Source organism: Patiria miniata, unplaced genomic scaffold (assembly GCF_015706575.1).
Source record: "Patiria miniata isolate m_02_andy unplaced genomic scaffold, ASM1570657v1 HiC_scaffold_18, whole genome shotgun sequence".
NCBI lineage: Eukaryota > Metazoa > Echinodermata > Asteroidea > Valvatida > Asterinidae > Patiria > Patiria miniata.
This window is the reverse complement of record NW_024037056.1, coordinates 12,599,224-12,622,076: the sequence shown is the minus strand read 5'-3', so window position 1 is coordinate 12,622,076 and position 22,853 is coordinate 12,599,224. Positions and strand designations below refer to the sequence as shown.

Sequence of the window (22,853 nt, the reverse complement as noted above, 5' to 3'; positions counted from 1 at the left end):
AAAATCCGGTTGCGTCAGCCAGTGAACCTTCGCACCTAGACCCTGCAACCAATCTGTCCATTACGCAAGGGTTTGTTTGAAAAGATTGAAGATTTTTTTCAAACAAATGTACCATCATAAGTAAAAAATAAAATTCCATGTTTTTCTGTCCGAATAACCATTTTGCAGAATTCTACCAGAAATCTGCCCCCCCCCCCAAAAAAAATCCATTCTGTCAAATTTTCTGTCAAACTCGTTTTTTTTTAACAAAAGTTCTGTCAAAGTTAGCCGAAAATCGGCTAAAACGGTCACCAATAAGGATACATTATGCTTAAGGGGTGTACCCGGAAACGCACCTACTAACTACTTATACCTTAGGCCAAAAAAAATAAGTCTCCGGTTTCTGGTATGGAGCTTGTCCAAAAAGTGGTGCGGCGACGCGGCTTTTTTTTTTTTTACCTGACTTTTTTGCTTCAAATGTCGGCTGATGACTGCAAATGGTGCCCGACTAAACTTAGTGCAAATATATGGGAGTCCAGAGAGGCCACATAAAGCTTATTCTCGATCATAACCCCATCTAAAAACACGTTAAAATTGTGCAGTAACAGAATTCCAGTCAAACCAGTGAGTTTGGCGGTTTTGAGACATCATCTTTCATTGAAACAACAACTTTTTCATTTTGCCGACGCGCATGGCTACGGCGACGCGCGCGCATACCAGAAACCGGAGACTTTTTTTTTTGGCCTTAACGTACAAACAAGCTCGAAATGATCTCGGAAGATACGGGCCAACGCACGTGTGTTCATTCATGTGTGACATGGTTGTAGTGTTACAAACATGAGACTTTTGACTCTAGTGACCCCATTTTCCAGGACTGCTATAAATTGGTAGACTGTCAGTGGAGATCATTGAAACATTGAAAAAGAGCTGCAGTTCCGAAGCGTTTACAAAAGAAAAAGAAAAAGTAATACTTTGTGATATTTCGTCATGAGACATACATGTATGTCGACATGAGACACCATGATTCACATGGCCACCACTGGCGTGTAAAAAGGTGGTACCGTTAATAAAAAGGATACTCCTAGTCCTATACGCATCAAAGAGGGCTCTGTACAATCTAGCCGGCTAAATATCGTTTAATACTAGCAGAAAGTCGGCGCCGGCAAAATATACACCTCTAATGGATTTTGTGGTATCCTTACCAATATAGGACTCCGTTCCTATTATAAGGTTAAGACTCACCAAAACAGCTGACTAATGACACTTAAAAGTGACATATAGTCTAATATTTCTTGACACATCTTGAAAGTTGCAGTAACACCTTCTTGAACATCAGCAGGTTTAGTTTTGTGGAAAAAGGGCAGGGCTTTGAATTATGAGGGAAATTAAGGTGTAAAACTTTTAAAGGGAAAATACAACATTTGCAAACATCCACAAACGAAATGATCAAATTATAACGAAATATCTTACTGGATTGTTTGTAAGTAAATGACATTCTAAAGCATTCTGTAAAATCGTGGCTCCTGGTATGCTGACATTTTCAAGAAAACTTGTATTTTTCCAACACTGGTCGGCCGACCAGTGTTGGAGAAAACTGGCTTTTTTTCAAAAATTGCTTTTAATTTTTTATATTTAGTTATTCCGCATTTTTCTTTGCAATTGATTACACACCTGTGAAGGGGTACAAGCCTGCTAGACTGATTCTCTGACCTTACAATTCCCTAAAGTCTGTAAATTGCTCCGTTTCATCTTAAGTGGGGTCAGGGAGCCAGACTTCAAGAACAAAATTGGTTTACTTGCTTTTCCCAGCATACTAATCTTCCAAATCCATTTATTTCTGAAAATTAGAGCAAAACCAAATGTTGTATATTCCCTTTAAGACAAAGATGACAAACAGAAAAACAGACTCAAAACCAAGATTGCACTAGAGTGAGGTTTTGAGAATCCCCAGAAAAGAACCAGATTATCAAAGCCCTTGATGTTTCAGTGATGTTATTTAATCACGAATGACTAAATTTCACATATGACCAATTAATTTTGTGCATAAAGTCTTTAATGACACGTAATGTAAATCCCTTCATGAATAAACATGAGTGACAAAGGTTTGGACATTGTTTCGTAAAATAACCACAAATGCATGTAGACTTGCTTCACATTTTGTCACTTTTTCAAATGCACAATTTGCTGGAAAGTCACTTAAATGCAACATGTTTGCATGGATGGCACATAGGCATTAAGCCAAATAAGGGTCACATGAGACCTGCTCTATCAAAATGGGGAATAAGTCTGTCCTCAAAAGCTTTGGAGGTTTTTCTGCGTTTCAGTTCGATTGACATTATTGTGAATCATAAACTGGATTCCATGATTGGTGAAATGATTTTTATTCGAATGAGCGTTAAATTTGCTTTGTAGTTTTTAAGTTCAAGTTACTGTGTAACTAAGGGCCCTGTTCAGGGAACTGATGAAAAAATTTTAAAAAAATTCTTTTTCTTCTTCGAAGTTTTGATTTTTTTAAAAGCTAACATTTATGCTGTCGTCGACAGCAGTCATATAATGTACAATGTAACTTATTTTTTAAAAATATGAATTTTGGACTTATTCCTCATTTTGATGAAGCCGTCACACTTGCAACAAGTTCACATTTTTAGCGGGTCATTTTCAAATAACTTTGTTATCACACTGCACACAAATTTGTACAAAAAAAGAAACTTTGACTCCACAGCTTATAAGACAGATATAAAAGAAAAACACTCATAGTTCTGTTTAGAACACATTACCTTAAACTTTTTTTCTTAACTTACAAGTACACTCAAATTTTATAAAGACTTTAGTGGACTCCGTGGATGGACACTTGAGTGCGCTTTGTCGACACTCATGAGAGCTACATTGAAAGGGACACAATGCGTACTTCGCGCAATATGCACGCACCCATGGCTTATTTTATACTGAATGCGCTCAAACTCGTGGCGTCTATACTTATAAAGCGTCATCAATGGCCGTCCATCTGCTCTTTCTCCTCCGGCGCCAGTTTGATCATGTCGTCTATTCTCAAGATGGTGATGGCCGCCTCTGTGGCGAATTTCAGACACTTGATCTTGCAGATGCCCGGCTCGAAGACGCCGGCCTTCTTGTTGTCCCGGACGATGCCCTCGACCAGGTCCAGACCGACCCTGTGTGGAGAGAAGAGTTCGGAAACCAGACTGTCATAAAATAACAACTTGGGAATAAATCCTCTGTGCTTGTTTTAAAGGGAATATACATCATTTGCTTTTGCTGTAATTTTCAGAAATGGATGGAATTGGGGGGTTGGAAATATATAGCAAATATAGTTACACTGACTTTTTTGAGGTTTTGGGTTCAAAAACGCTATAAAACCCAAGAAAAACAATCATTTTCCTGTAGTCTGGTTCCCTGACTCCATTTAAGAAGAAACAGAGCAGTTTACATACATTGGGGAATTGTAAGGTCAGGGAACCAGTCTAGCTGGCTTGTACCCGTTCATAGGTGTGTAATCGATTGCAAACAAGTGCGATGGTCAATTAGGGCCAGTATTTGAAAAAAAGCCAGTTTTTTCCAACGCTGATCGGCCGATCAGCGTTGGAAATTGATACAAAAATACCACTTTTCTTGAAAATGACAGTATACCAGGTGCCATGATTTTACAGGATGCTTTATACTGTCATTCACTAACAGTCCAGCAAGGTATTTCTAAACGATTTGGTAGTTTTATTTTTTGATGTTTGCAAATGTTGTATTTTCCCTTCAACTGCCACTTTTAGAGTAATCTACAGAGGTCTACTAATACACGTTCTCTACATACAGATTTTCTGACTTCTTCAAAATACCAGTTATCGAGTGAGGTTAACTACTTGTAACTTAAGTTTATTTCTTCTTGTAACAAGGATAAAGAAATTTGAATTCACCAATCATTATACTGCTGCCTACTCTGAAATTTTAATCTTTACGAAGGTTGAATAAGATTTTTTCAAATATCAAAATAGAGCTTCTTGGCCCTAGCTCCCTCCTTACGATGTGCAAGGCTATTTGTAACCTGCTAGGCGCATTGCAAACCGTCGACTAGAATAGCCCAACTGTCCTCAACTAGTGTGAATTGGTAGACTAGTGCAAGTTCAAGACAACTAGTCAAACTATGGTTTTTCCAAGTTTTTAACTTAACTAGTTCTTAGATGCTTTTTTTTGCATTCTTGAACATTTTTGACTATGAGCTCCGTGCGCTAACAAAGAGGGCGCCCTTTTACCTAACAACAACGTCCCATGGGCGGGACATTTAGCTGGTTGACGCGCACCGTTCCTTGTGTGTGACGCACGTACACCAGGGGATTTGTACTATGCACACGCAGTGGCCGCGCTTTGCGGCAAATGAATTGCAGTCAGGCAAGATGGCGTCGGTCGGTCAACCCCAACTGTACTTCCTTTGCCGGTGACGGGGTACTTGTGAACGGAGCAGATAGGAGTTCAGGCGATGTGTTATGATGTTCAGGCCAGTATAATTAGCGGCTCATCTCCGAAAGGTGCCATTTTGATCCAATACATAAGCACGAGGAGTTAGCTGATGTTTTGAAACCCTTTCCAAAAGATCAGAAACTTATTTCTTAAAAAAATTGGGCATTCCGTACCATTTGAGCTCGGCCCTGTCAGCCTGCATCTGTGATGTGTTGTGGTAGGCCCGCAGCTTGGCTACTAGGTCCACCGAGTCCTTGGCAGCATTGACAGCCAGGGTCTTGGGGATGACCAGCAGGGAGTTGGCAAACTCCGCGATGGCCAACTGCTCCCTAGAACTCTGTTTTGAAAGAAAAAAAAGTAAAATATATTAATATTGGCTTTTCTGTTCTTCACTTATGTCTGAGATGTTACGATTAAAATCTCCAAGCTTACTCAAATTGACCTATCGTGTTAAGATCGCGTCAACGCAGCTTGTGAAATATTATCTTATTACATGAAATACAAATGGACGCGGAACGCGCAAAATCTGAGACAAACAAAACTGAACATACAAAATTCCATAGGGTTGTCTAAGGCGCAAACGGCGATAGGTCAATTGGAATTGAACCCGTGATATCTTACTTACAAGTGCAGACGTCTAACCAACTACTTTTGACCACGCACAGAAATCCATTTGGAAAAAAAATAAGCAAATAAGGCCAAAAACAAAAAATACTTCTGCTTCCGATTACATGGCATTTGAAAATAGGGTAGGAAGGTATGAATTTTTTTCCCCCAATTTTTTTGTGAGTGTACGGTCAAATAGAGGTGTCTGCGTGTAGTCAAGGGTAAAAGGTAGTAATTGATGATTTTGGGTTTTTTCCTTCATTTTTCCAAAAAGAATTAGGGAAGGGTTGTCTAAATAGGGTAGGTAGGGTAACCGGAAGCAGAACTATTTCACTCCTTAGTCTTGCACAAATGGAGAACTTTTGTTTTCAAAACAGAAAACTTTGCTTGAAAACCATGATGAAACAATACAGCTGCTGGGGCCAATTTCATAGAGCTGCTTAAGCACAAAATTTGCTTAAGCACAAAAAATCTCCAAGCTTAATATAATCAGGTTACCTGCCAAAACTCCATGCGATTGTTATGCTAAGTTAACAACAGCTGAATACCAGTCGCAAGCAATGTACATCGCATGGAGTTTTGGCCGGTAACCTGATTATATTAAGCTTGTTTTTTTTTGTGCTTAAGCAAATTTTGTGCTTAAGCAGCTCTATGAAATTGGCCGTGCAGGCAGAAGAGAGGGTTAGGGTTAGGGCACATCACTGACTCACCAGGGACGTAGCCAGATTCTCCAGGTAGATGGACAGTGCCGCCTCCACGGCCCCACCCCCGGGCACCACCGACTTGCTCTCTAGGACACGCTTGACCACACACAGGGCGTCGTGCATGGAGCGTTCCATCTCGTCGCACTGGAAGTCATTGGCACCGCGCAGGATGATGGAGGCTGCGTTACGCACCTTGGGCCTACAATGGAACAAAACAAAATGGGGGCATTACGTCCAGAGTCTGACTCTAGCAGAATTTGAACCTGTCATCTCCAGAACACAGTACCCGGCTCTACCAACTGAGCTATCCAGTCCTAGGTAGGTTGCCGCAATTAGTCAATGTCTTTGCTCGAGGAGCACAAGTCAGAAGCCCCAAAAAGTATAGAGTCAGGTTGGTATTTTCCTCGCCTTCCACCGCTGTGACCCGGGTTCGAATCCCGCCCGGGCCAATATTTGGATTGGGTTTTCAGTCCCTACCTGATTCCGTGGGTTTTCCCCAGAATATTCTTCTGGGCTTTTCCTCCCACCTTTTAAACTGCGATTTCTTCATTGTCTTCTCTTTTCACAGGTTTCTTCAGGCTTGCGAGCTTACAGTGCCTGGGGCGCTTTTGGGGAATCCTTGGTTTCATTGCCAGAAATAATTAATAAAAACAATAATAATAATAATAGATCATGAGTGCACGTGGTGTTCAGGTTTGCGGAGTGTTGAAGACTTCCGGTTCGGGAATCAATTTGTTTCACCAATACTAGGTTCAAAAATTTTTAGCGGAAAATTTGCCATATAAAACTTTACAAATTTCTCCAAGTCTATACGTTAATAGTCTACAGACCAACAGGCAAAAAGGGTCTTGGGCCTTTAACATGGCTGTGCATCCTCCTTATGTTAATAGTAATGACACAGAAGGTCATTAAATTTGACTTTAAAACTGTGGTAACAAGGAAAATGCCCCAACAGAAGAGACGCATAGAACATAATTGAGAAATTGCCAAGCTGAAAAAAAAAATGGCTTATCAAATTTGATAACATGTTGGCCGGTAAGCTTATTTCATAAGAGAATAAGTTTCCACGCTTAGCAGATTCCCGCGTGTAGCAATGGAGCCTGGTCTTACCCTTTGATGAGGATGAGCTCATCGTCACAGACGCGTTCCACGCAGACCTCCTCCGCCTGACCCAACATGGTAGCATCAAACGTCTCCTCTCCCTCCAGATTGGCCAGGGTGACTAACAGCTGGGCTGTAGGGGAGACAAGTCAAATTATTGGATCTCAAGAACTGTGGTTTGTCAAAAAATGCAATAAATTTAACGACTGAATTTAAATTTAAATAGATAAAAACACTGGGTATTTTAAGAAGGCCAAAGGTTATGACGAAATGCCCTTCAAAACAAAGCGACATCTTGCAGATCCCCCAATGAGTCTTCCTTTGTTTCATAGAGCAGATCCGAGGAAAAGTTGCACGCCTGAGTTACAAAAGATGTTACAATCACTTGTACCTACCGACAGCTAAATGCTGATAACTGGAGTAAAAAAATAAAGCCTGTTACGAGCCAATGTGGCCCATCAGGCCGGTGTTTATCTCCGATTTCCTTGGCATGAAATGACTGAGAATATTTCTATTCCCCCTGGACGGGATGCTAGTCCATCGCAGATTATTTCACAGCTAATGCCAGTACCCATTTATACTCCTGGGTGGAGAGAGGCAAGTGAGGATGAAGTGGCTTGCCCAAGGACACAACACATGGCCAGCGGTTGGATTCGAACCCACGACCCTCTGATCATGAGTCACGAACCCTTACCACTATAGGCCACACTCCCCCACTGATAACTGTATCAGGTCAAATTCTTGGAGTGTATTTTTTAAGAATCATATCTCCCAATTGAAATCAACCTCAAGTAGTTTTGCTGTTCGAGATCAGCTCGTTCTTCAAGCACCACTTATCAAGGCGTTGGAGTGATTTTGATCTCGGAAGTCTTGCTCGGCACAGAAGATATTTTCACACTCCAAAGTCTCTGTTCTGGACTTGGGTTAGACCCCAAGAATTTTTTACTACGTACCTCCGGTTGCCTTGGAGATCCTCCTCAAGTCCTGCTTCTTGCATCGTCTGACGGCCATGGCCCCAGCTTCTACAAAGTACTTGAGACAGAGGTCATCGATGCCTCCGGTGGTCAGGATCACATTGGCTCCGGCTCCGACGATCTTCTGTATTCTCTCCTTGGTGATGTCAGACTCCCTGCAAAGCATTATTCGTTTACTACTTTCACTAGAACATCATTTCATGTAAACCTACTGTGGCCCTAACTCCCTAGCTTTCTCAACTCTCCAGCCTCGGGTCATCCTGTGACTTGCTTGTGCCGCGACGAAACCATCGGCATTAAGTATCATCTGTTAATTTTTAAAATTTGTTCAGTGGAGGGACGACCATTGCCTCAATCCTTCAAAATTTCTCCAACAATCACTGTTAATGGGTTCAGGCAGTGCCGATGACATTCAGAAGCAGTGCGGATGATATCGAGCATAATGCAGTGCTCAATTATGCATGGCTGAACATAAACAATGCTGGGTACAGCCTACGTACTCGACACAATGCATCCTCCAAAACCAACCGACACTTTCTTGCCATTCAGCCTCAATCCTCTAAAATTCTCCAACACCGGCTGCAGGATTTTGGAGGATTGAGGAGGGGTAGGGTTTTTTTCCACACACCTTTGCCTGATGGCATCTAGTTTGGTGGGATCTTCCACGATGACGTGAACGCCCAGATGCATCTTGGCTTTCTGCAGGCTGAAATCCAGGCAGGCGATCTTAACGTTGGTGACACGCTTCACCATGGCTGCAAGACATGATAAAAGCACAGGGCAGTCAGTCAGTCAGTCAGAATATTTTCTTACATGAATTTGTAAATAATAAACCCTAACCCAGTGTTTCCCCTGTCCATTCAAACGTGAGGTGGCCCACCTCGCTACTTTCAGTGACCACCTCGCTCAATTTTTGCCAATATCACCACCTCACTGTGAAGATTGGCAAAAAGGAAATATCAATTGAAAAATTTTCATTTTGTGTAATATATGAGCATTTTCCTTTACCTCCATGCATCAAGAACTCACAATTTTGATGTGTTTTTGGAATCATCGCGCATTTTTGTGAGCGCTGCATTCTTTTCAGTTTGCAGACTGCGTAAATTTCGTTTCAATCATCAACTTGAATTGTTACCACCTCGCTCAGTTCATTAGCCAGGGAAAACACTGCCCTAACCCCATTAACCCTAACCCCATACTCTTTTTCCCAAGTACTGGACTAAGTCTGCCAAAATCCATCAATCGCACTGCTTCCAATGCATGCTTTGCCTTAGGCCTCCAGGCCCAAGTCCATCATACTCCATCAATATTTAGTCACACCAGGCCTGTAGGACCAAGTCCCCCAAAATCCACCAAAAGAGGCGGATGCATTTTGATGGAGTTGGGGAGGTTAGTGTTGATAAAAGAATCTACCAAGGATTTGGGGCTTAGAATCCACTTATTTCATGACTTATTTGATGAAATAATTTATAGTGTTAGATTTTAGTTCCTTGAGAACAAAGGTAGCTCCAAACAATTTTGAATATGGAGTTCAAACATCAAGAAACTAGAACATGTGGCACATCACAAAGCAGGCTGATCAGGTTTTTTTTTCTTCCCATGACTGTGAATTTGGTACAAATTTAAGTTGGTACATGTGGATAATCTTGTTTAGGAGAGCGATTCTAAATTCGTTGGTTGATCTTATGGAGGGAGTTTCCTAATCATGATCATCAGTGTATCAACCCTAACCTCCCCAACTCCATCAACCCCCCCCCCCCCCATTTTCGTGGATTTCGATAGTCAAGTCACAAGTCCATCAAAATCCACCTATAGCAGTGGTGGTCTTGTGGTGGATTTCAGCAGATTTGGTCCTAAAGCATTATGTGAAGCAGGGTCAGTGTTGGAGTTTGGTGGACTTGGTCCAGTACAGTCGAGTCTCGTTATAACAAACTCGTTCGGACCTGGCCAAATTGTTTGTTATATCAGAATTTTGTATTAAGAGGAACATCAGTCCCATTCATTGTGCGCATAAATGCACAGTCGGGACTAAGGCTTTAGTTTGTTATAACCAGAAATTTGTATTAACAGAGTTTGTACTAATGAGATTCGACTGTACTTAGCAAACGACACTAGGGAGTTAGGGTTGAGGTTTCCCGATGCATTGGCAGGAGAATTTGGAGTTGATACTGAAACAGAACTGCAACTCTTGGAGTTCAAGCAAATGATGCAGTCACCAACACCCAGACAGTTAAATGCTGACAAGTGTATCAGGTCAAATTCTGGGAGGATATTTTGTTTAAGAATTAATCTCCCAATTGAACTCGACCTGAAATTGCTGTTCGAGATCTGCTCGTTCTTCAAGCACCACTTATCAAGGCGTTGGAGTGATTTTGATCTCGGAAGTTTTGCTCGGCACAGAAAATATTTGCACAATTTCAAAAACCCTAGATTTCAGGAACCACTTTCACACTGGTAACGATACAACACAAATACATGATTTCAAGCTCTACACGGGTAAAAAACAACCCCGGTTTTGACCAGGGCTGAGAGGCTGTACCTAGGTAGAAAATCCACAATCTACAGCCGAACTATATGCACGCTGGAATAAGTGTGAACGGTGTGCCTTGTTAGCCCCTGTACGATCGGACTTGGTTGAAGTCACTGAGGACCCATGATGATTTTGAAACGGTTAAGTGAGGTTGAGAGGCTGTACCTAGGTAGAAAATCCAAAATCTACATCCGAACGATGTGCACGCTGGAGTAAGTGTGAACGGTGTGCCTTGTTAGCCCCTGTACGATCAGACTTGGTTGAAGTCACAGTGGACCCATGATGATTTTGAAACGGTTAAGTGAGGTTGAGAGGCTGTACCTAGGTAGAAAATCCAAAATCTACATCCGAACGATGTGCACGCTGGAGTAAGTGTGAACGGTGTGCCCTGTTAGCCCCTGTACGATCGGACTTGGTTAAAGTCACAGTGGACCCATGATGATTTTGAAATGGTTAAGTGAGGTTGAGAGGCTGTACCTAGGTAGAAAATCCAAAATCTACATCCGAACGATGTGCACGCTGGAGTAAGTGTGAACGGTGTGCCTTGTTAGCCCCTGTACGATCAGACTTGGTTGAAGTCACAGTGGACCCATGATGATTTTGAAACGGTTAAGTGAGGTTGAGAGGCTGTACCTAGGTAGAAAATCCAAAATCTACATCCGAACGATGTGCACGCTGGAGTAAGTGTGAACGGTGTGCCCTGTTAGCCCCTGTACGATCGGACTTGGTTAAAGTCACAGTGGACCCATGATGATTTTGAAATGGTTAAGTGAGGTTGAGAGGCTGTACCTAGGTAGAAAATCCAAAATCTACATCCGAACGATGTGCACGCTGGAGTAAGTGTGAACAGTGTGCCTTGTTAGCACTTGTCTGATCGGACTTGGTTGAAGTCACCCTGGACTCATGATGATTTCGAAACGGGTAAGTGAGACGATAGTGTGAAAAGACTTTTAGGGGACCAACTCACCCTGGGATGCTGGCATGCAGTTCAGCGCGTAGCCATTGACCAGGACGCTCTCCTTGGCGCTGCGTCCGTGAGCCTTCAGCACGTTGATTGCCTTGATGGGGTACCTCACGATACCCTTAGGGTCTGTCAGCTTGACCGCGTTGACGGCGTCCACAATCATGTTTGCAAAGAAGTCGGAATCACTGTAGACATTTGGTATTAAGGAACAAACATTTTCTCGACCAAACATGAACGATAACGAAGCTCTGTGTTTTCGTATACAGCAGCGATGTAGTCAAGATTTTTGTGAGACCTCACACATATGTGATGCGATCAAGCTAAATGAGTCGTTTGTTGACCCTGGTCAATTTTTTTTTTTTTTTTTACAGATTTGAAAAGAGCACAATCTCAGCATTACTGCTGTGAAAACTGCTTGCTGGTACCATCTTAAGTTAAAAAATTATGGAAGTCGGAACACCAAGAGATGTGATGAAGTGGCCCTATTTTGGCCTGAATCTCCAAACGAAAGTTCCCGACAAACGACTCATTTAGCTTGATCGCATCACATATGCTCACAATGTCCAATATGATTGAGCAAGGCTCGTAATAATGTCACTTTCGACAAACAAATCAGTTGGGTTGTTTCAATTTTAAAGTGGGATTTAAATTTGTCATTTTATTCAGGCCATGGATCTCTACGAGGTCGCAATGGTCGCTGAAAGGTCTCTGTGGGATTTTGGATCTGGGAAAAAAAAATGTCGACTCAAATATCAGTATTCTTTTCAACAAATAATGAACATCTATAGGCTACATATTTGAATATTTCTCTGAAAATTTTACAAATTTATAAAAGTTTTAAAAAAATTAAGTGGGATTTAAAATTGGCATTTTATTTGGGCCATGGATCTCTACGAGGTCACAATGGTCACTGAAAGGACTTGGTGATATTTTGGATCAGGAAATTTTTTTTTTACTCAAATATCATTATTCTTTTCAACAAATAATGAAAATCTATAAGCTACTTATTTGACCAATTTCTCCGAATTTTTTTTACAAATTTATAACAATAAATAAAAAGCTTCTGAAAATCTCAGAAACGTCTTGACTGCAACGTTTTGATTTTCATTGTTACTAATGGCAGACTAACACCACTATCTACACCTTATATGCAAATGAGGTCAAGGATACCGTCCAATCAGCTTGGAGGACATGGAGGTCTTGGCAGCGTTGATGATGCAGTCTTTGCCCAGCTCCTCCACGCCAATGGTCAGATGCTCCTGTATGTACTTACACGCCTCCCTATCATGACAAAAAAAACAACAGTTCAGTGAATATTCATTTAGTGATGAAAGACCAAGCATTGGGTTTGTACATGTTACGAACAGTACTCTTCTAGATATTTAAAGGGAATGTACATCATTGGCTTTTGCTGTAATTTTCAGTAATGAACTTTTTGAGGGGTTAGTATAATAGATCAAATATTGTTACACTGACATGTTTGAAGTTTTGTGTTCAAAAATGCTGGAAAAACCAAGAAAAACTAAAATGTTCAAGTAGTCTGGGTCCCTGACTCCACAAAAGATGATATGGATCAATTTATAGATGCCAGAAAACTGTAAAGTAAGGGAACCAGTCTAGCTGGCCTGCACCCGTTCATGAACATGTAACCAATAGCAAACAAAATTTGGACTGAAAAAAAGATGGTAAATTTGGAGCAGTAGTTGAAAAATAGTTGGGTTTTTCCAACAGTGGTCGGCAAAACCACAGTTGGAAATTTACAATAAAATACCACTTTTTTTGAAAATGACTTCACACCAGGTGCCATAATTTTACAAGATGCTTAAGACCGTCATTTACCAACATCCTAGTAACGTGTTTTGAAAAAATTTGGTATTTTGTTTTTTCGATGTTTGCAAATGTTGTATATTCTCTTTAAAAATTCAAAGGTGGTTTTGGGGAATAAGTCTCTTACAAATGACGTTATTTCCTACAGACCAGCCACATGCATCGGCATTTTGAGCGTCAGCTTGCATAACGCGCATCGGCTGTATTTCGAACACATTTCGAGCAACAAGCGCGTGTGTTTGGAACATTTTCAACACAGCGCAATGCGTGCTGGATTGCGTAAAATACGCAGTTGCAGTTCTCCTACGGATATAGCCGTCTTTTAGAGAGACCTATAGAGCATGCCAGTCTCGCCAGCTCATGTTCTTGGTGCCATACACTGACTAGTCTTGTTACAGACTCACGTATTTGTATTTACCCAATAAGTATCAGAACGATCAAAATTGAACAGTTCAAAAAATTCACGGTAAAAAAAACGCTGTAGTTTGTCAAATGAGAAATAACATAGCTAGACCAGCAATTGCTAACCCTAACCCCCTAGGTCCTTTTGGGTAGAAACCATCCTCAATCCTGCAAAATCCTCCAATTGCTACCATGTCAAATTTCAATTCAGCCTCGATCCTCCAAAATCATCCGTTATTTCTTGAATTTGTTCAGTGGAGGGGTGACCACTGCCTCGATCCTTCAAAATCCTGTTGATGGGTTGAGGCAGTGCCAATGACATCCAGAAGCAGTGCGGATGATTTCAAGCATAATACAACGCTCAATTATGCATGACTGAACATAAACAATGCTGGGTGCAGCCTATGAACTCAACACAATACGTCCTCCAAAATCAACTGACACTTTCTTGCCGTTCAGCCTCATTCCTCTGAAATCCTCCAAAAACCGCCCGGAGGATTTTGGAGTATTGAGGAAGGTTAAGGTCAAGGATAAGAGGAACAGTACGCAGTCAACCTACTTGCACGCTAGTCTGTAGCCACTGATGATCGTCGTGGGGTGAATCTTCTGCTTGACCAGCTCGTCCGCATTCTTCAACAGCTCAGCTGCGATAATAACCTAGAGCAAAATGAGAAAGTCGTATATTTATTTTTTAGAAAGGAGCCGATGAAATTCAATACTGGATTTTTGCCCTCGATTGACGTAATTTCATAAGCACCATACAAAAATATGACGAAAGAGATTTTGTGATGTTGATTTCAGGATTATTGAACAAGCTTGTTCCAACGACTTGATGATTTTGCCTGGTATAATGATAACTTTTTCAGTTAACCAAACGCTATAGCTTTTGTGCACATTCAAAATAAAATTAGTCGCGATTACTTCAAGCTATATTCACGCGATGTGTCCTATCCACGGATTTCTTGGAAGAGGTAAAAAGCGCCCTCTCTGGTTCAGGCACAGAGCCATTCAAACCAGATAGTTCAGTCTGGACTGAGATGAATCTTCATATAAGTCTCTTACCACTGATGTAGTTCCGTCTCCCACTTCCTGGTCCTGCAGATCAGCCAGCTCCACCAGCACCTTGGCTGCTGGGTGCTCCACCTCAAGAAGCTTCAGGATTGTGGCGCCATCATTGGTCACCGTCACATCCTGAAAAGAAAAAAAAGTAATAATACAAAGCATTTATATCAATGTAGGCGATGTACAGTAACCAACTACTGCATGTCAATTTTTAACACCTGTAAGATTTTTTTTTTGAAAGAAACAGAGTGCTGTGGTGCTGTGGTCTTGAGCATTGAACTCAAGATCTTGTAAGTAATTCTGCAGGTTGGTGGTTCGAGCCCAGCCTGGGGATGTGGTCGGTGTGTCCTTGGGCATTGCACTTTGTCACTTATTGCTTCTCACTTATTGCTTCTCCCCCCCCCCCCCCAAAAAAAAGAACTGACCAAGAAGTAAATGAGTACCTGTGAGGGCAGAGGTGGAGGTTGTGTTTGATTTAAAGCCACTTGCATCTGTGTGGCAGCATGAAGCTGATTACTCCATAAGTGTTTAAGTGACCTTCGGATTGCTTTCATTCATTGGCCAGATGAACAAGGCTAAAATATTGATGTGCCGCACTGCGAGCACCTGTGTGTGCACTTCATAAATCCACATTATTAACCCTTACCCTACTTGACCCTCCAATGCATGCCAATATGTGCCTCAAGAAAATCTCCTATGTTTTTTGCATGGCCCTCCAATATCTGCCATGTCATTTCAAGGGTAACTGGACAGGCATTCCAATACATGCCACAGAGAACAATGAGAGTCCTCTGATAACAAAGTGAGTGCCCCCAGCTGGTCAGTATCAGGCACCCTCCAGGGCCTCCAACTCCTGCCAATTGGAGCCTTCACTGCTACATAGAAGTATCCTCCAATAAACTGCAGCTGGAGGGCATTGGCATAACCAACTGACATGCAGTAAACTACCCTCAGAGAGTAAGGGTTAAACAAGCTATTCAGTTCTTTACTAAAACAAAAACTTGTTATATTGGTAGCAGAAATAAATATGTGGGCCTTGGGCAATGGACCGATCCAGTAAGCACCGCCCCATGGTGTTCTGACCAATCACAGCCGTGATTTATGTCCGACGTGCGTGCACAAAAGTCCGACATGCGTGCACGCGCGTATGATGCGCGCGGCAGGAAAATGCAGCTTGGCATTGGAGAGGAGCACATGTTAATTTGCCCACGTGCGCACTGGGCGGAGCTTACTGGATCGGTCCATTGAAGGTAGCCTTGGTCTCATTTGATACTCACACCAACGTCATCCACCAGCATCTTGTCCAGTCCAACGGGCCCCAGGGAACTCTTGACGATGTTGGCCACAGCCGATGCTGCAGTAACTGTTGGAAAGGACAAAATAAGAATATAAGTAACATACAAAGTGTGTTGGATTGATTTTTTTCAGGACCTAGATAAGGCAGTATAAACTGAAATTATTGGGCAAGGACTCTGAATAATGCCTGGGCCACACTGCAAATTTACGTGGACACTTTGCTTTTTCTTGCTGTATAATTTAGTAGCTGCCTTCCAAAGTTATTTCTGGTTTAGAATTAGAAAAACACTAGGCCTACCTTCATCATTATTCATGACCTTCGTTACTGATTTCTTTTTGTAACTTTTGAAAGAAAATGCCTAGGCCTAGGCCTACTACAATTTTGTACAAAAATAGGTTTCCATTGAAATTTACATACAAACTTACTGTATTGTTTTAGACATTAAGCATGTCAAGGAATGCCACCCAAGTTTTCCGAAATGTATTCAATTTCCAAAATGATATTGGTAACAAAAATAGGCCTAGGCCTACCACTACCAGTTTTCTACATTTTTTTTTACCAACTGAATTAGAACTAAATTACCGCAATACCGGTACCATATTAAATTACAAGTTAGACATGTTAGACGATAAAATGTATTTTTGAAAGATGCATAAATATCTGATCAATATTCAACCATTTGTACCTCCATGATTAAACGAGTTAAATTCTGGCGGAAATAGGGGTCTTAACGCATTGATCATGCACAATTGCCCAAACAAACGGACAAAATCAAGTCAACTCGGTAATAAAAAAATCTTAGTTGTTTAATGAATACTATACCATTTTGATGTCTGACTGTGTCCCCAGAGGTCCTCTCACCAAATACCGATAACATCTTCGAAGTGGACATTTTGAATTTGTGTGTAATTCACAAGATTTTGGATTTATTTTGGACGACCGGCCAAAGACACCTAACCCTTTCTCTTCGCACGCGTGCTGCCTAGTGACGAATTATTATTACCATGTAGTTGAGGACTTGTGTGCAAATTACGCTTCTGACAAATCAAACAATGTTTTGCACATCAGTATTACATTTTAGGGGAAAATTACTCAATTATTTCAAAACAAGGACTTCAAATGATTGAAAATGGATATTTTAAACGAAAAATGCATCCGTAAGCTTGACAGCATGAACTATACGTTTGAAAGTGTATCTTCACCAGTGGAACATGCTAGAAGCTTGGATCGTACTAGTAATTAATTGAGTTTCTATTTAGGCCCTAATTGTTTTGCAAATTATCATTCAGAATTGAAATAGATATAATAACAATTCACAGAAAAAAATCCTATTATTTTGTTTGAGTTAGAAATTATTTGAGCAAATGATGTCAAAATAAGAAGGAATTGTTGAAAGCGGCTGAAATTATCATCAAAACCGGGTGAATCCATAAATTTAGTGACGGGGGTTTATATTTTCGACTTTTCATCTCCATTTCCATTTTTGACCGCAAGTTGAAATCTGAAATTCCATTTTTTTTCTGAGTGTAAAGAAGTACATTCTGTGTATTAAGTGCTTGCTATTTTCCGTATTATCTATTAAATATTTGTACAGAATCAGATCAATCAAATTAAATGTAGCATTGAGACCCTGCTCTTGAATGGAATGACCAATGTTTATATACCCTAGTCTGGTACCCCGCCATTAAATCAATATTTCACGTATTACACATCAGTAGCAGCACAGGCTCCCAGATCAAAGCTGTATTTTGGTTTTATTCCGAACTTTTTCAGCTGTAGGTTGTGCTTAAATGGCGAGTTTCACAAGACTTGGTGTTCTTTGTCGACATATTATTCCACAGAAAGGCACAAACAGGGTTCCTTGTGTCGTTAATACTGTACTGCAACGCCAAAATGTATCTTCGACCGCAGGAACAGGTCTGAAACAAGTTTAGTTGTCATTGCCATGCCATTGAACTTGAATGGCAATGCGAAGTGAACTGACTTTTTTTTAGCTTGCACAGCCATAGTAGAGCGCCCTCAATGACAGTGATTGTTAACATAGTTTTTGATAAAGTGAGGGCGTTCTGTGCAAACTTTTTGTACACTGGGTCATGGGTTTTTAATGGAACATAAAAAAACTTAACTCTGCAGAAAATTTTAAGTGAAAGAGGAGATAGCGAAATAAGTTCTACCATGCTATGGCATTTATAACAAACTTAAAAAAAATAAAGAAATATCTCCTAATAAATCCATGCTAGTACTAAGTACCGCAGGAAGGAAAGAGGGTGCCATTTCTCTTCCAACGATATACTAGATAATGATATCCATTGTCGGATTGGCCAAACGTTTGGTAGATCACCAAATTGCAAAAGCCATGTGTTTTGCAATATTCTAGTTCTATACAACCTACTCATTAATAATCATATTGTATTGTGGCAGTGAATTTGAAATGCATCCTAACTTTCAGAATATGTGGAATATGCAACTGTATTACTTGGGTTTTTTTATAAAATAGTTTGGCTTTTATGCAGCTAAGTATATTATTAAAAAAAATTATACTAAATTTAGTTAAATTTCATCAGTCATGTCAGTAACTTCTTTACATTTCAAAACTTTGAATTTCAGTCAACTTTGAATGACAACTTTGACTTTTATCCTTCCATGTTTCTTCAGAGGACACCGTTCTGACAGAGAAACGAGGAAATATATTGTTAATTGGATTGAACCGACCGGAGAATCGCAATGCGGTGAACCGCGAGACAGCACTGCGTCTGCGTCTCACATTTGAAAACTTCAACAAAGACACAGACTTGAGTGTCGCTGTGTTCTATGGAGTGGGTAAGGCAGTAATTGAAAAACAGAGGTGTAATTTTGTGTGGTTGGAAACATTTTTTGAAGATAGACTTTTGTGAAGAATCTTTTCACAAAATGTATCTTGAAAGTTCTTCACAGTTGTACTTTCCTACCATGTAAATCCTTAAGGATGCAGACCTGTATTAAATTAGGCCCAAAATTGCCTACTCTGGCAAAATCACGATTTGCATGCCCTCAAATTCACCGGTATTAGCATTTTGTTAACTTGAGGATTGTAAAAAAAGAAAGATGGAACCCATGCAGAGGACTGCAAGCTCATATTTCTGTGAAATTTCAATGAAATTAGGCTCTCAAATGGCTCAATTTTGCAATGGAGCGTAGGCGTCCATTTTCAAAATGACGATGGGCTTCCAGACTGCGTTTAGGGGTGATCATCTTTGGATGGAATTTTCTCCCAAAAGTCATCGGTTAACCCTCAACAGAAAATGAAAGATGATGAAATAAGCTTTAATTTGATTGGCGTCTCAAACACCCTGGAGAGTTGTGAGTATTTTTAATAATTCTGGGAAGTGTGCGTAATTATCACTGATGTCTATGGAAGTCTATTTACTGAGCTGCAACCTTAAATCACATTGTATCTTGAGATTGAAAGCTGTGGCAATTCAGCATAATTAGTCATGAATTTGTTTTCAGGTGGAACATTTTGCGCCGGCTTTGACCTCAAGGAACTGTCTTCTTATGCTCAGTACAACCTGAAGGAACTCAACCTGGATCCATTTGGACCCATGGTAATCATATGAGTGATAGCGTAAATTCATATCTGCAGGTGAAATAACTTTATTACAAGTGTCTAGTTATACTGATGAACTTAATCTTAGAAATTTTGACTTTAATTTATAATTAGGCTCAGTCCAACAAACTCAAAACTCCATAAGAGAAATAAGAAACAACAAAGACATTTCTAGTATAAAATTGTACACTGTGTTCACGTATAAAACCTGCAAGGAGCCTTTTCGTGATTTGTTGTCTTTTCCCCGACTCCCTGGTTAAACTCATTACTTCCCCCTGCCCCTCCCCCCCCCAAAAAAAATTGAAGCGTGGCCCTGTTCAGGCTGTTCTGTTATTTTCTCTCAAGAGACCAATTAGCTGACCCTCATAATAGAATGATTCACTTTTCACAGTCTTAATTTTAAATATCCGTCTGAACAAATATTTATAACTTTGCACTTCTTTACAATTTGTCTTATTGGGTTGAGAAACTTGGGTTCTTACTCAACGCAAATTTTGGAAGCAAGGTGATTTTTTTTTATTTCAGTTGAAGTAACAGGCTATTTCCAAGTCAGTTGAGGAGTCGCGTGTTTACTAAAGCTCATCTACTTGAAGCAATTTAAAGAAAGTTCAGCTTTGTTTTTGTTTTTATCATTAGGGTCCTAGTAAGATGCAGATTACCAAGCCAGTGATAGCGGCCGTCAGCGGCTACGCCGTGGCCGGGGGTCTGGAACTTGCCCTTATGTGTGACATGAGGGTCGCCGAGAAGAGCGCCACGTTCGGAGTCTTCTGCAGGAGATTTGGTAAAGTTTTGCTCAGCATCTTGTTAATTCCAAAATTAACGTAGAAATCTGTACATCGTAAGTGAGATGTCTCTAAAATATAAGATTGAACATAATCTTGCAACATTTACCATCGGTTCTCTCACCGTGCCTAGGTGTTCCCCTGATTGACGGTGGCACGGTCCGCCTGCCCAGGCTGATCGGCCTCTCGAGGGCGCTAGACATGATCCTGACTGGACGGCCCGTCAACGCAGAGGAGGCCCACAGCTTTGGGCTTGTCAATAGAGTGGTGCCCGACGGCCAGGGTGAGTGCAAATCATACAATGAGTATTGGCGCAAGATCGTTTTGTACAACTTATTGTTAATCAGTTGGTTTTAATAACGAAATCAACATGAAATTCCAGTGCTAATCTGTGGAGATATAAAGCAGGTGTAATCACAAAGGTGTAATTCAAAAAAAAATTGTAGGAATTTTTATTGGCTTTCTGGTATTTTTTCACAGCCCTTGAGCAGGCCATCAGTCTTGCCAGGCAGATAGCCAGTTTTCCTCAGGGCTGCATGCAGGCTGACAGGCAGTCAGCGTACTACAGCACCTATGACAGCAAGAGCTTTGACGACGCCGTGAACTACGAGTTTAAAACAGGTGAGCCTGCCCCACTTGCTTTTGCTGGTCCCAGAGAGCCAATGTCCATTTTGGACCTGACTGACTCCCTGACTCACTGGCACTTGTGAATTAGACTTGTTCAAGTCTCCCTTTGGCCCAAAAGTTTGAAATAGCATTACCCATAGCGCCAATGGATTGGCTAAATCCTGCCCATTGTGTAGACTACATGCATGAAAAGACTTCCAGTTTTGCTTTGTCTTGTTTTCAATTTCAGGTTCGGAAGTCCTGAGCGCTGAGTCCGTGCCGGGGGCAACCAGATTTGCCGAGGGGCAGGGCAGAGGTGGGACTTTTGAAACTTAGGAGCGAGCAACAACCACCTTCCACATAGCAATGAAATATTAAACTTATTAACCCAACCTATCCACAACCTTCAAAATCTGCGAAGAGGTTTTAGAGGAGTTTGTAGGATTTGGGAAGGTAGGGTTCAACTGCTATTTCTTTATATCGACTATATTCCCATCGGTATCAAAAACAAAACAAAAAATCAAAGAAACCACAAATGGAGACTTACTAGGTGCATTATGATAATTTTGAAGTGGAACAAGAAATTGGCAGGAAAGGGTTTGAACCTGCGGCCTCCGGATTGCCGCTCCGGTGCTCTACCAACTGAGCTATCACATATGTTGGTAGATCCCCTGTTTATCAGTGTCTTTGTTCAAGGGGCGTTATAATAATTTGAAGTGGAAGAAGAAGGAATTGGCAGGAGTCTGGTTTGAACCTGCAACCTCCGGATTGCCGCTCCGGTGCGCTACCAACTGAGCTATCACATATGTTGGTAGATCCCGTTTATCAGTGTCTTTGTTCAAGGGGCGCTAGTCACCATAAACCTGTATATGCCATGCAGCCAGGGATCACGCCCAAAGTCACGATGCTAGCAACATTAGCAATGCTGCAAACCCAGGAAATAGCAAACAGGATCGCTCAGAGAATACACAGCTTTTTAAAAGTAAAAGAACGACCCATTTGTTTCCTTCATAGTGGTGTATGTTGGAGGGTTCAACATCTTAACAATTTTGCCGAATGAAAAACACTTTTATACAGTTTGTTTTTAAGTATCTTATTGTTTGCAATCTCAAAGATATACATTAAGTCTGTGATTCTTATGTTAACTTTAGTCAGATATTAACAAAGATTACTAATGACAGGAATTTGTGAACTTTGTTTGAAAGACTTCTCTATGCTTGTATTTTGCAATGAATTTCATGTTCTAATATTGTTTAAAGCGGAGATATAACTTGAAGAGATATTACTGCTTGTATTCTTTATGTAAATCTTGAAGAAAAAAACTGGATTGTTAACGTTTTAATTTTTTGAAATAATCTGGTGTATATTTTTGTATGGCATCCTAATTTATCAAATTTCTATATAGTATTATACATAACATGTAGATGTCTTTTAGTTGATTTCACCAACCCGACTCTAACGATGGTCCGAGACAATACAATGACACGTTATCTTTACCCACCGAAAATTCAGGGAAAAAAGTGTACGACGCAAATTTGAAATTTAATAATACAATGTAGAATTGTGTGTATTAAGGGTGTACAGTTTTTGGTATCTATCACACCTTGAATTGGCCCAAGTTTACATTTGTACATGTATAGATGTTTGCGGGGTTCATTTTCTAAGAAATGAATTCGAAAACTCAACTTTATTACAATTTCAAATTGTCAACCCCAAAACCTCGTATGTGGTGCGATCAAGCTAAATGAGTCGTTTGTCGACCTCAGTCAAAAATTTTTTTATAACAGATTTGAAAAGAGCACAATCTCAGCATTACTGCTGTGAAAACCGCATGCTGATACCATTTTTAGTTCAAAAATTATGAAAGTCGGAACACCAAGAGATGTGATGAAGTGATGTGATGAGGTGGCCCTATTTTGGCCTGTATCTCCAAATGAATATTCCCGACAAACGACTCATGTAGCTTGAT

At 40.7% G+C, this 22,853-nt stretch overlaps 2 protein-coding genes across 2 annotated transcripts; one reads left to right on the top strand and one right to left on the bottom strand.

Annotated features, from left to right (window-relative positions):
* Positions 1-1,954: 1,954 nt before the first annotated feature.
* LOC119724654 (T-complex protein 1 subunit alpha-like) lies at positions 1,955-16,914 on the bottom strand. Its single transcript, XM_038195803.1, has 12 exons — positions 16,733-16,914; positions 15,891-15,976; positions 14,614-14,742; positions 14,111-14,208; positions 12,493-12,603; positions 11,326-11,507; positions 8,457-8,583; positions 7,808-7,983; positions 6,864-6,987; positions 5,760-5,952; positions 4,617-4,780; positions 1,955-3,149 (listed from the first exon to the last, which is right to left on the bottom strand). The coding sequence occupies exons 1-12, from the start codon at positions 16,800-16,802 to the stop codon at positions 2,969-2,971; spliced, it is 1,641 nt and encodes a 546-aa protein (XP_038051731.1). The 5' UTR covers positions 16,803-16,914; the 3' UTR covers positions 1,955-2,968.
* Positions 16,915-17,612: 698 nt separating this feature from the next.
* On the top strand, positions 17,613-21,768 carry LOC119724653 (probable enoyl-CoA hydratase). The gene is made up of 7 exons (XM_038195801.1): positions 17,613-17,827; positions 18,566-18,730; positions 19,400-19,494; positions 20,133-20,277; positions 20,412-20,561; positions 20,759-20,899; positions 21,135-21,768. The coding sequence occupies exons 1-7, from the start codon at positions 17,701-17,703 to the stop codon at positions 21,218-21,220; spliced, it is 909 nt and encodes a 302-aa protein (XP_038051729.1). The 5' UTR covers positions 17,613-17,700; the 3' UTR covers positions 21,221-21,768.
* The last annotated feature ends 1,085 nt before the right edge of the window (positions 21,769-22,853 follow it).

Bases quoted from the DNA above. Each gene is read 5' to 3' on its own strand.
- LOC119724653 (XM_038195801.1), top strand. From the start codon at position 17,701: ATGGCGAGTTTCACAAGACTTGGTGTTCTTTGTCGACATATTATTCCA. The intron at 18,731-19,399 runs GTAAGGCAGTAA...ATTTGTTTTCAG, and splicing joins CGCTGTGTTCTATGGAGTGG to GTGGAACATTTTGCGCCGGC. The intron at 19,495-20,132 runs GTAATCATATGA...TTTTATCATTAG, and splicing joins TGGATCCATTTGGACCCATG to GGTCCTAGTAAGATGCAGAT.
- LOC119724654 (XM_038195803.1), bottom strand. From the start codon at position 16,802: ATGTCCACTTCGAAGATGTTATCGGTATTTGGTGAGAGGACCTCTGGG. The intron at 14,209-14,613 runs GTAAGAGACTTA...ATTTTGCTCTAG, and splicing joins GAGACGGAACTACATCAGTG to GTTATTATCGCAGCTGAGCT. The intron at 4,781-5,759 runs GTGAGTCAGTGA...CTTTCAAAACAG, and splicing joins AGAATCTGGCTACGTCCCTG to AGTTCTAGGGAGCAGTTGGC.